General features: G+C 37.7%; 1 protein-coding gene across 4 annotated transcripts in view; it reads right to left on the bottom strand.

Moving 5' to 3' along the window:
- Positions 1 to 296: 296 nt before the first annotated feature.
- Positions 297 to 11,919, bottom strand: part of RBPJ (recombination signal binding protein for immunoglobulin kappa J region) — a 111,413-nt gene continuing 99,790 nt past the window's right edge. For all 4 annotated transcript variants that reach the window (XM_014786639.2, XM_087434152.1, XM_004418959.3 and 1 more), the window contains 4 exons: positions 6,718 to 6,858; positions 5,072 to 5,227; positions 4,596 to 4,699; positions 297 to 4,438 (listed from right to left, as the gene is read on the bottom strand). In XM_014786639.2, the coding sequence (XP_014642125.1) occupies positions 4,123 to 4,438; positions 4,596 to 4,699; positions 5,072 to 5,227; positions 6,718 to 6,858 (717 nt within the window). In that variant the 3' untranslated portion in view covers positions 297 to 4,122. The remainder of the gene's footprint in view (positions 4,439 to 4,595; positions 4,700 to 5,071; positions 5,228 to 6,717; positions 6,859 to 11,919) is intronic.

Here is an 11,919-nt window from a genome sequence, read left to right as displayed (position 1 = left end):
ACTCTCCAATTTTGTTGAGATTAGTTTGAAATATGCCTGAATTGGGAAATATGCCCCTTGAGTGACAAAGCCTATTTTCCCATTTACAAAGGAGAAAAAAAACCATAACTCTTTAAAGCACTATGCGGTTAAAAACATTGGAAAGGAAATTAGCATAGCTATCACTCTGATGTGATGCAGATAACAAGGTAAGATTGTAAATACACGAACTGTAGTATGGAATTTAATTTTATCTTTATGAAGTATTCTGAAATCAAAGACGATAATACATGCATCAGGCACATCCAACAGAAGACTTTTACAATGGTTTACATTTCCTTTTTATTTATTCCTTGAAACTGCCCATATTGCAGGTTTCTCATGGATGAAATATGGAACTGAGCAGATTCTTTTTTCTACAAAATTATGGTATAAACTTGCTCAATTTTCTATCTTATTGCTAATAAACCTTACAGGCGCACAGTTTGTAAAATAAACCCCTTAAGGACTGAATGTGTAGAGCATGCTGCAAGGTACAAGAAATAAGCTAAAAATGAGCATATAAACCTACATCCGGACCAACACAGTACTGAATGCTGGCAAACATTTATCACAACACAGGGAAAAATTAATAAAAGGAGATACAGTTCAGTCCTGAAAGGGTTAAATAGAAACCCTAATATATTATTGTTTCTAACCATCCATCCCACATTACAGTGCTTGAAAACAAAGTCAAAAGTCTGGCACAGAAAATTACACACATTTGTTCAGTACTCATCAGAAACAGCTGCTTTTGAAACCAAAAATAAGTAACTTGGTTAATAATTGAACAGCATTTTGTTTCAAAAAGGAACCCCTCCCCACCACGGATTATCTGGTTAAACATGACTAGTTTAGTTCTCAAAAACTGCATTGCAAATTTTCTCTGAGGGCAGAGATGGTACCAGTTTCATTAAAAAACCAAAAAACTAACCAGTTATGATTACAAATAAGTCTGTGCAGTAAGAGTGACAAATATTTCACTAATACATATACGAGGATGCCTTTAGTTGCCACAGTTTAAGAAAAGTCAGCAATAGATTAAATATTATACTAGTGTTGAACTCTAAAAATCATTCAAAATAAAAAGAGCATTTTGCATTTAAAGCCAATCTATGTGATCAATTCAATTGAACTACATTGGATCAGACTCAGCTTCTAATGCATATTTTTAGAAATTGCATAGGATCATGAGAGCATAAGATACTTTTAAAACAGAATTTAAAAAACCAAAACACTTGAATGTACTCTACTTTAACTGAAATGGTTACCATTCTGAGAGAGTCTTTATGAGGGAAAATGACCAGCATCTCTAAAAATGCCACCATTGGGGGGAGGGGCCATGTTCTACTATAACCAGAGGACAAAGATCCTCTAAATTATACACTGAAAATGATTCACAAATCCATGAAAGACTTTTTGTAAGCAGCTGACAAAAGAATTACTGCTAAACAATACGCTACAACAGACAAATCATTTTAGTCTTTAGTTTGTGGTATGTAGAATGGCATAAAATAGCAGGGGCAATGTCTGTGTAAGTACATTCTTAGACTTAAAAAACAAACAAACACGGAAAGGATTTACAGTCTAACATTTCAATTTTCTTATTAAAAGAAATAAAGAGCCAAAATAAGATATAGTTAAACTGTAAAAAAGCAAAACTTCATTTTAATAAAGTCATAAACTTGAAAAATTACTTTGAGTTGCAAAGCTGGGTAAGGAATAGTTTGTTCTTTAAAAGCATCTCCTCTGTTATCAGTTAATTTAATAGAATTTTGTAACTAAATACCAAACCTGGGAAGTGGAGGAAACTTGTGGCCCATTAAAAGTAAAGCAGCACTGAAAACATTTCCACGCTCTGAACAAAAACACCATGACTCAACAGAAAGAAGAATAAATACTACTCAGAAATAAGCAAGTTTGCAAGAAAAAGCCAGTAAACAGTTAAAACAAAGAAAGATAAGGCCACAATGAATTCTGCCCTTGATCACTGAAACAGATTTAAAGAGTGAGGCAGGAGTAGCTTACAAGAGAGAAGCTAGTGACTGGAGCAGATCTGAAGAGAGAAGGCTATCTATAGTATAATGCAGCCTGTGAGTAATCAAAAAGGCTTGCAGTAAGAGAAAACCACAATGACTTTGATTTAACCATTAACATGTTTTACAAATGACTTCCCCCTTGAAAACTGAGGAAAAAGTGATTTAAGGACATTAGGAATTGTATTTACAATGGCATAGTCTGAGCAAAAGAATAAGTGATGGAGATAGCAAAGCCGAAAAAAAAAAAAAAGCTACTTATAATGAGGTTTAAAAAGGCTACCTATGGAAACTTTTTCAAAACAGCCCAGGACACCAGAAAGACAATGTTCTGTATGGAAACACTGCAGGAAGTTAACAGTTTTGCATTCATAAGGTACTTGTGGCTCCTGTTTTATGGGACAGTAAAAGCTTACCACAATCTAGAGGTAGTTTTTACTCTAAGAAGGATGATTGTATTACTAAACTATGACATGACACACGTAGTTCCTGTACTAAATGTCGCCCAATGAGTCTGCTGCAATTTCTGAGAAACTGAACAAAGGCATAACCAAAGTGCAGGAATGGAAGCCATGTAAAACTGGTGAGCCTGGCATGCACGGCCAACACATAACCCTGAATGCAATGAAATCTTAACTGAATGGAAAAGAAATGTTTTCTGAGTAGGAGACAGTTGTGAAGATGCTCAGTACTGGGGAAGAGAAAACAAAAAACCGCAGGGAGAGAAATGGAAAGATAAGTTACACTTGCATTTTTATAATCTCACAACTATCTGTTTCTAAAGTACTGTCTTCCAGCTACTTTAGTTGGTCATCTAATAAAAGCGTCATGTTTTAAGGTTACAATGAAGTTTTGGCCTAGGCTACCAAAAAACAAAAGTAAAAAAAACGTGCTCTTGCTGAGATTTTCCTCATTATACAATAAGGGCACCATCTACCAACTGGTAGCAAATACTTCTCATGATATTTTTTAGTCATACGCCAACAAGGCAGAAAACACCCTGTTGAATGAAATCACTGGGAACATTACACGTTCAAAATAAAATGTTTAACTTACACATAATACAAGTTATGTACAAGATTAGGAAGGGGAAAAACCTGAACAAATTCTGGAAAATGTAGACACATTTATGCATGGGAAATGGGGAGAGAACACCTCAAATACCAACATGTCCTGTGCCATTGACTTATTAATGACTAAATGGCCACATTTAATTCCATGTAAATGTTAGAACCTCTTGGATTACCACTATAAATACATATTTTTTAAAAAAGGAGAACATGGAAATAACTACCAACAGTGTCTGAGAATAGAGACTAAGTTAACGTACATTGCGTGTATTGCAGGCAAGGCAGAGGCATTTTTTTAAAGCTTTTGCACAGACTTCATATAATCTTAAAAAAAATATGCAGGCCTTTACAAGATTTGACTTGCTGAAATCCAAACAATTTCAACTCATGAAAAGTCATAAGACTTCAGCTTTAAAAAAAAAAATAAAATAAAAATTACAGTTCCAGCCTTAGACCAAGAAAACCTGGAAGAGTATGGTACTTAAACAAGCATGGTCAGGCTTGGAACCTGAATGTACTTAAAGAGCAAAAGCTCACAGAGGGGCGGGGAAGAGAACAACCTATTTGGTAACAAAGGTGTACTATATACTGTGATATAAAAAAGGTATGGTGAAAATGTACCTTTACTAAAGCTTATACAAGTTCCTTGGTCCATAAAAACTATGTTAGATTTGTGTCTTCTAGTTTGATTAACTTTTATTCCAGCCACATCTCTATTTCTTGGCCATTTAAACAAAACCAAACAAAAACGAACCAAAAGTAACAGGTGAAAAAAACCCGATTTCCAATAGTTTGTACATTTTGATGGGTTTTTTTGTTTTACTGTGGCTTCTGCACTTCAAATCAGCACTTGCAGGTAATGGGGTTTTCGAATAGTATCACCTGGTATGAAAAGTTTTCCCAAGAAACCACAAGATTGTTCACTTTTTTCTCTTTCGTTTTTTTGTCAACATTTCGCCACACTCCAGTCAGTTTAAGTCCTAGCAAAAAGACGGTAGTTAGGACACCACTGTTGCTGTAGATGATGTGACACTGGTTGAATTTGTGCTGACGTTTGTGTAACTTCCCTCGCTGTTTGTGTTTGATTCATTAGGGGGCACTTGGCTTGAGTTGGCTCGAAGGATTGCTCCCGCAGCACTGCAATGTGGCCGTGGCCCTGGTTCTGGTGTGTAGGTAAAGGTAAGGCTGGTGGAATAAATGATTCCATCATTACGGACCAAAGTTACTGGAACCTGGACTGGCTGTCGGACCCATCTCCAACCTTCTCGGAATGCAGAAATGTCTGGGACAACACAGAGCATACTCTCTCCACATCTGAGGAGGAAATATAAATTACTTAAGAGCAAGGCAAAGTTTAGAACTGAAACTTAAAACAAGATTGCTTAATACATTACAATCAGTATTAGGAAGGAATCTCATGTACCCACCCCCATCAAAAACTCTGGATGACATAGAAAGTTTTATCAAGTACCTGTACATAGTTTCAGCTTCTACATCCCCAAACCACACTCGTAAATTTGGAGTGAAATTTTGTCCCGTAAGTTCAAGCATTGCTACGTCCCCACCGCCATTCAACTGCAATTCACAGAAAATTAGAACATTGAGAAAACTTTTCATTGTTCATTAAAATACGCAGATTAGTTTCTCATTTGACTGTCATTTGTGAAAAAACAGATAAAAGGCTTCTTTTAAATGACATGATTATAAAGACAAAGTGAGCTAAAAACATCTCAAGATAACATACAAGTTGATTTAAATTTAAATTTTTTTGCATAAAAGTATGTTCCTCCTATTTTCATTTTTTAATCAATGAATGATGTATAACAAAATCCCCAAATCACACAATTTGGAGAAAAATCAAAATTATTGTGAAATAAAATTATGCCAAGTCATATCTAACAGCAGTTGCAAAGAGCTAAAAGTCAACTTGTGACTAAGTGGTCTCACCTGAAGACTTTCTACGACAGGCACCGGCGTGACTGGGGCAAGGACAGGGCCCATCCCCTCATAAAACGTATACTCTGCCTTATCCGTACTAATGATTGTCCAGGAAGCTCCATCATTTATCATCTCTTTATTTGGTTCTTTTGGGCATGGAGTGGCCTTATGAGGAAAGAATGTTTAGAAATTGAGTTTTATATACAATGCAGTCTAAGACAATTTTAACAAAGTAACACTCACAGTCGCCAGCCCTGGTGCTCTATCTAGTTAGCGGTTAAGATTCGGCGCTTTCACCACCGTGGCCTAGTGCTCATTTCTGGTCAGGGAACCACACCACCCGTCTGTTGGTTGTCATACTGTGGTGGCTGCATGCTGCTGTGATGCTGAAAGCTATGCCATCGGTATTTCAAATACCAGCAGGGTCATCCATGGTGGACAGGTTTCAGTGGAGCTTCCAGACTAAGACAGACCGGAAAAGAGGACCTGGCCTCCCACTTCGAAAAAACTGGCCATGAAAACCCTGTGAACAGCAGTGGAGCACTATCTGATACAGTGCCAGAAGGGGAGAGGATGGTGCAAAAGCCTGGGCAGGCTTCCGCTCTGCTGCACACAGGGTCGCCAGGAGTGGGAACTGACTCAAAGGCACTAGCAAAACGCTCATAGACTGGAGTTAATATGGGAAGAATTTAAAAAAAATTTATCAACTTCCCAAGCATGGTGCTTTGCCTATCCCTAAATAAACACAAACAGAATATTAACGTGGAAACCTCACATACAGCAGTCTTTATTATAATAAGAAATATTTCAGTGACATATTAAATAACTAACAATAGCTTTCAGAATAACCACTTAAAGGTACAATAGTACCTATATAATTTCTTTAATAAAAGATCAGTATCTGTGATGTTAATAGCTATTTAAAACTCGTTTAGGCAGCCCTAAGAAAGAGAGAATGGGAGCCCCTCATGCTTAGAGAACAGCAGGAAACGCCTATACTTTCAGCAAGAGGGAACCAAGATGTGAACTGGCAATCCCCTACCTCCACCTTAAAACACCTAGACCAGTCCATCAGTGCTGAGCTGAGGAGAAGGGCTTTGTGTGACCATTGCTCCGGAACAGGTCTCCAGCTGTTTATAAACGAGCTTCACATGAAAATGTAACTATCCTATTAAACCATCTGCCCTTGTCCTAAATATCCTCACGAAAGCCTTCTGAGTAAACGTGGTTAAAAATTAGCTTTTGAAACTTGTCATCATTACTATCTTGGAAGACCCCAATTTACATGTGATGAGAGTTATGAACCCTCCCCCTAAACATAATGCATCTATACACAATGTCTGCACACAATTTCAGGGGATTCACTGAACGCCCAAAATCTACTTTGGGATAATCTAAGGGGCTTTTTGTTCCCCAGAATTAGATATTAACTGCTTCTCTGAAAATATTTTCACAGTTTTGAGTTCTTTCCTGAGGTGGGACGACCACCACGTCTGAGGACCATATGAGTTAACGACCCTTGGACTTGAGATAAGGCTCTGAACACAGGTTCGTGTATTTGGTTACAATTAATATTAACCGAGTTTCATGTTTCTGTATGCTGCTAACCTAAAAGTCTGCACATTTTAGATTTTACCAGTAACCTAAAAACATACCTGAAACTGGATTATTCTTTCTTGAGAAAGGCACAAGTACATTCTTTCTGTATCCTTAAGGTAAAATGCACATTTATGGAGTTGTGACACAGGATCATCTGCATCCAGTAATGCAGTCTGCTTATCAACTTTCCTAATTATCTATATTTCAACAATTAAAAAAGACAAAGTCATCACATATGTAGAGTTTTCATTTTGTACACTGTCATGAGTACACAGAAGATGCTATATAATAATACATCACAGTTATGCGTCATATACCTACATATACAGAAACATTTATAAACAACAAGGCTAGGTATAAAAAATACTTTTAGATTGCAAGCATGTTAGAATGTGGAAACTGTTACCTTCTTCCATGAACACCTGAAAAAATAGGGCAGGCAGACACTTGTTTTCTAGATAGTGGCTTTTCAAACTTTAATGTGCATACAAATCATCTGGGCTTCTTGTTGAAAATACATCTGTTGTGATCCCACAAATCTCGTGTGGGGCCTGATATTCTGCATTTCTAACAAATTCCCAGCTGATGTTAATTCTGTTGGTCTAGGGACCATACTTTGACTAGCAAGTTGAGATGACCTTTCCAATAATATACAATGACCAATATTCCAACATCAAAGGAAAAACTGTCTCTAAAGGCTACCGAGGGGGTGCTAGGCAGTGCAGTCCATTATCATACTGATATCTTTTAAAAACTTAAAATAGCTATCATTTTGCAGATTAGGAAACAGGCTCAGAGAGGTCAGGTAAGTCCCTCAAAATCACCTGGTTAGTAGCCGAAGGACCAGAATATAATTCCGGGGCTGGCTGCCTGCCCAGCCTGAACTCTTTCCACTACACTCTACAATTTTATAACTCAAATATTCCACAAAACACATACAGGTATCGGAAAGATTATCCTATCAAACCTTAGATGTCACTCGTCACATAGAAGGTCACTAAGTGTTTGATGATTATGAAGATCACTCCCAAGAGCATACTAACACATTAGAATTATTTCTCATCTAAAATCAAAAGTAAAGAAAATCCTTCCTTGATTACATGTCCCTGTCCCTCCCTCTCATCACCCTGGTTCTCTGCTCCCTTTCATAGCACACTTCTCTTCCTCACTGTCCAATCTCCTGAAATCATTCCAGCCTTTTATGTCAACGTCTCCACTACAATTGCTCTTGTCGAGGCCACCAAGGACTTCCAGACAGATGAATCCCAGGGGCACTTCTCTGTCCTCATCTTATTAGCTTTCTCAGAAGCATCTGACACATTCTCCTTTCGGGGATACCCTTGTTCTAGCTGGCCTTTAGAGTGCCCCAGCTCCTCAGATCTCTTCACCTCTCTCCATACTCTATACTTTCTACACTATAGAGAGGCTGCTAACTCCTAAATTTACATCTCCAACCCTATCCTCTTTCAGGCACTCAACCTGTATATTTAATTACCTATTCAACAGTTCCACTTAAGATGTCTTATAGCCATCTCGATCTTAATCAAAAACAGAATTTTTGATTTTCTCCTAAATGTAATCCTCCCCCAACTCACAGCTCAATAAATGGCACCACCGTTGACTCAATCCAAAAACCTTAGAGTCATCCTTGACTCCTTGCTTTCTCCCACACCCAGTCATCCATCCTGTCAACAAATTCTGCTAGGTCTACTTTCAAACAAGTCAGTCACCTCTCATCACCTCACCACGACAATCCTAGTCTAAGGGACCATCATCAGCTCTTGCCTGAATTATGACAAAAGCCCAATCACCTGTCTCTCTGCTTCCACTGCTATATCGCTATGCTTTCTTCTCTACAGAGCAGCCAGAATCATCCCTCTAAACATAAATCAGCCATCATTCCCTTTTTAAAACCCTCCAGTGGCCTCCTATCACACATAGATAATATGAAGTTCTTACCCTACATACAGAAAGGAACTCTACAAGATGTTGCCCATGGCTACCTTGCAGTCTCCTTTCCTGCCACATGCCCCCTCCATCCCTCCTTCAGCTCTAGCTATAATGGCTTCCTTACTAGTCCTCACGCACATTCCCGTTTTAAGTTCTTTTCCCACTCATTCTGTCTGCCTGAAATGCTCCTCAACCAGTCTGTGGTTCTCCGACTTCATTCTGGTCTCTGTTCAAATATCCCCACTTCAAAAAGACTTCTCTGACCACGCTAAGCACTCCCTCAATTCTCTATCCCTTTATCCTGTTTTAATTTGTCTTCATATCACTTGTATTAACCTTTTAATACGTTTTATGAGTATTTCTTTAGCTGATTTTTGTCTATCCTCCTACCAACATGTAAGCCCATGAGGACAGGAAGTCTGTCTTTCTCACAAATGCATTCCAGCATCTAGACAGGGCCTGGCACATAGAGGGATCAAGAATATTTGCATGTGGGACTGTAATTTGCTCCACAATGAACATCCTTAATAGTAACTACTCGCAGAGTTTTGTGAGGATTAAATGAATCAATATATGTAAAAGTGCTTAAAACAGTGCTATTAATATTATACAATATTATTAAAAGTCTCAATCTTCAGAGTTAACATTCTTCATATTTACACATTTTTAGCTCTGAAGTTTATTAGTCAGAATATTTGTCATTCTAACTACACCAGCATTAATTTTTGAGTTCAAAGGGAGACAGTACACTTTCAGCAATTATAGCTTCTAAGATAGTCTGTGAGACTAATTAAACTCAAGCAAAACGTTTCAATTCAATGCTAAAGTCTGAAAGCTATATTTAAATTTAATGAAGTTTGGATTTTAGAGAAACAACTGATTTTTGAGTGGTATAAGTCTAAAGCTTCCTGTAAGTCTATAGCACTCACTCATGCTTCTCCACCATGTAAGAGTCAAGATTTGTCTACACTACTGTTATTTGTGTACACCATTGTTTCTCCACTAGCTAGTAATTATAAGCACACTGGAATGTGGGCCATGTTTGGGTCAATTCTATCCCCCACAATAGGTCTTTGGATACAGACACTGCTAAATGACCTGGCTCTCACCAATAAAGAAATCAAATATGTCCACTACTGTTTGTCACCAAAAACTTGCTTTGATCATTCTAATTAAAGAAGAGGAAAGAATCTGAGAAACCAGGTAGTACGAACATTATAACTTAAGCTATGTGTGTGGTGAATTCTACAGTCATAAAACATCAGGGGTTACTCCAACCAGCTCTCAGTCCTCTATGCTAGTTTTGTAGATTGTCGGTACAGTATTTACCATATTTCTGAGGTAAACTGATGCAGCCCTCAAGGAGAGGAAACATATCCTATTCATATTCCTAGCACTGTACCTGGTAAATGCCCAGTAAATGCTGACTGAGTTCATGTCACACGTTAGTTTATCGAACAGATCTTAGATGTCCCCAAACCTCTGGAGTATCTGACAACCTTGAGGACATGGGATAAATGGCTAACTGGTGTTTCTTGTTAGCTGGCTAGATCTACATAGAGTTGTGCTTGTTTTGAAAGTACCCTAAAAACAGGATTTCTCACCAGGACATTTATCCCATTGAAACTTGCTTGGAGGGACAATGTTTTCCAAGCAAAGATCTCCAATTAGGTTGATACTCTAGGAAGCATTCATAGCAACTTTCAGATATTAAAGCAGTATTATCCTTCTTAAAAAGCATATGAAAGCTATACAATGCCTCCTTTGAAAAATGTACCTTCATTGAAAACTGTGTGTAGGGCCGGCCCCGTGGCTTAGTGGTTAAGTGCGCGGGCTCCGCTACTGGCAGCCCAGGTTCAGATCCTGGGCACGCACCGACGCACCGCTTCTCCGGCCATGCTGAGGCCGTGTCCCACGTACAGCAACTAGAAGGATGTGCAACTATGACATACAACTATCTACTGGTGCTTTGGGGAAAAAAAGGAGGAGGATTGGCAATAGATGTTAGCCCAGAGCCGGTCTTCCTCAGCAAAAAGAGGATTAGCAGGGATGTTAGCTCAGGGCTGATCTTCCTCACAAAAAACAAAAAAAAAAAGAAAAGAAAACTGCGTGTAAACAGAGGTAAAGGAGGGCAGGAAATAGTGCAGACTATCTAAAGCCTATCTATGACTTTGAGGAAATTAATTCCGCAGTCACAGAACCTTAGTATGTTAATGATGGTACTGCAACTTTTCCTAAGGCATTCTCTAGGTCAGTTTTTTTATTGTAACATTTTAATAATCAGAGCTACATAGTTTTGAGTGTTAAAAACATTCAATTAAAGATGACTTTCAAGTAAGGCAGACTACTTTACATGAAATTGTAAGTGAAAACACTATTTTAAGATTTGAGCCTGGCTTCTAAGTGGTCCATATGTAGGCAGTTGCTGATCAGAAGCACAAGCCTCTGAATTGTGCTTCTGTAGTACAAGCATTTAATGCCACAGCAAATAAACACTATCCTGGGAATAGACTGACACACCATGAAGGAGAAGAGAAGAACTCGAGTAAATGTTGATTTGGTTTGTTTTTTCGTTTGTGTTTTTCCTTCCATTTTTTACACCCGTCTTTCCTTACCTTTATCCTTTTTATTGTAATTTGTCTCAGTTTTAAGATTTTATAAATATTACTACACTTCATAATTTTAGCTTATTAAGTTGACATGGGAAATAAAATCACCTATACAATCATGACATAGAAAAATAAAACAAAAACAATAAAGAGAAATGATGCATTTAGAAAATTATAGATCAACCCAGCCCCTGCTGAAATAGTTCCAGAAAATATAAGCCAGTGAAATATTTCACCAGAGATAAAAACATAAAGCATATTCAGGAACGGTAATACTACATGTTCTTCTACTTGCCCAACCCCCCAACCTGACTGTGAAGCAAACTTCCTCATAAATCCCCTCTATCTCTAATATAACTGAATTGTATTGTTTCAGAAAGAAGGAGGAATATGGGGGAGGGAGTATAAGCGCTTTTGCTTTCATTTTGCCAAGAAAAGCAATTTTTAGAGCTTCAAGATGTTCCTAGTAAATAAAAAGCCCTAAACATTATGCTTCTTTCCCAGAGTAAGAAATATCAATTTTATTTAATTTTTAATAAATCTATCTTCTTGTGGGAGAGTAAATTAATACCAATTATATATATATATATTTTTATAATTTTATTTATTTATTTTTCCCCCAAAGCCCCAGTACATAGCTGTATGTCATAGCTGCACATCCTTCTAGTTGCTGTATGTGGGACACGGCCTCAGCATGGC

The sequence above is a fragment of the Ceratotherium simum genome, chromosome 8 (assembly GCF_057802395.1).
Source record: "Ceratotherium simum simum isolate JZ-2026a chromosome 8, ASM5780239v1, whole genome shotgun sequence".
NCBI lineage: Eukaryota > Metazoa > Chordata > Mammalia > Perissodactyla > Rhinocerotidae > Ceratotherium > Ceratotherium simum.
This window is presented reverse-complemented; position numbering and strand designations above follow the sequence as displayed.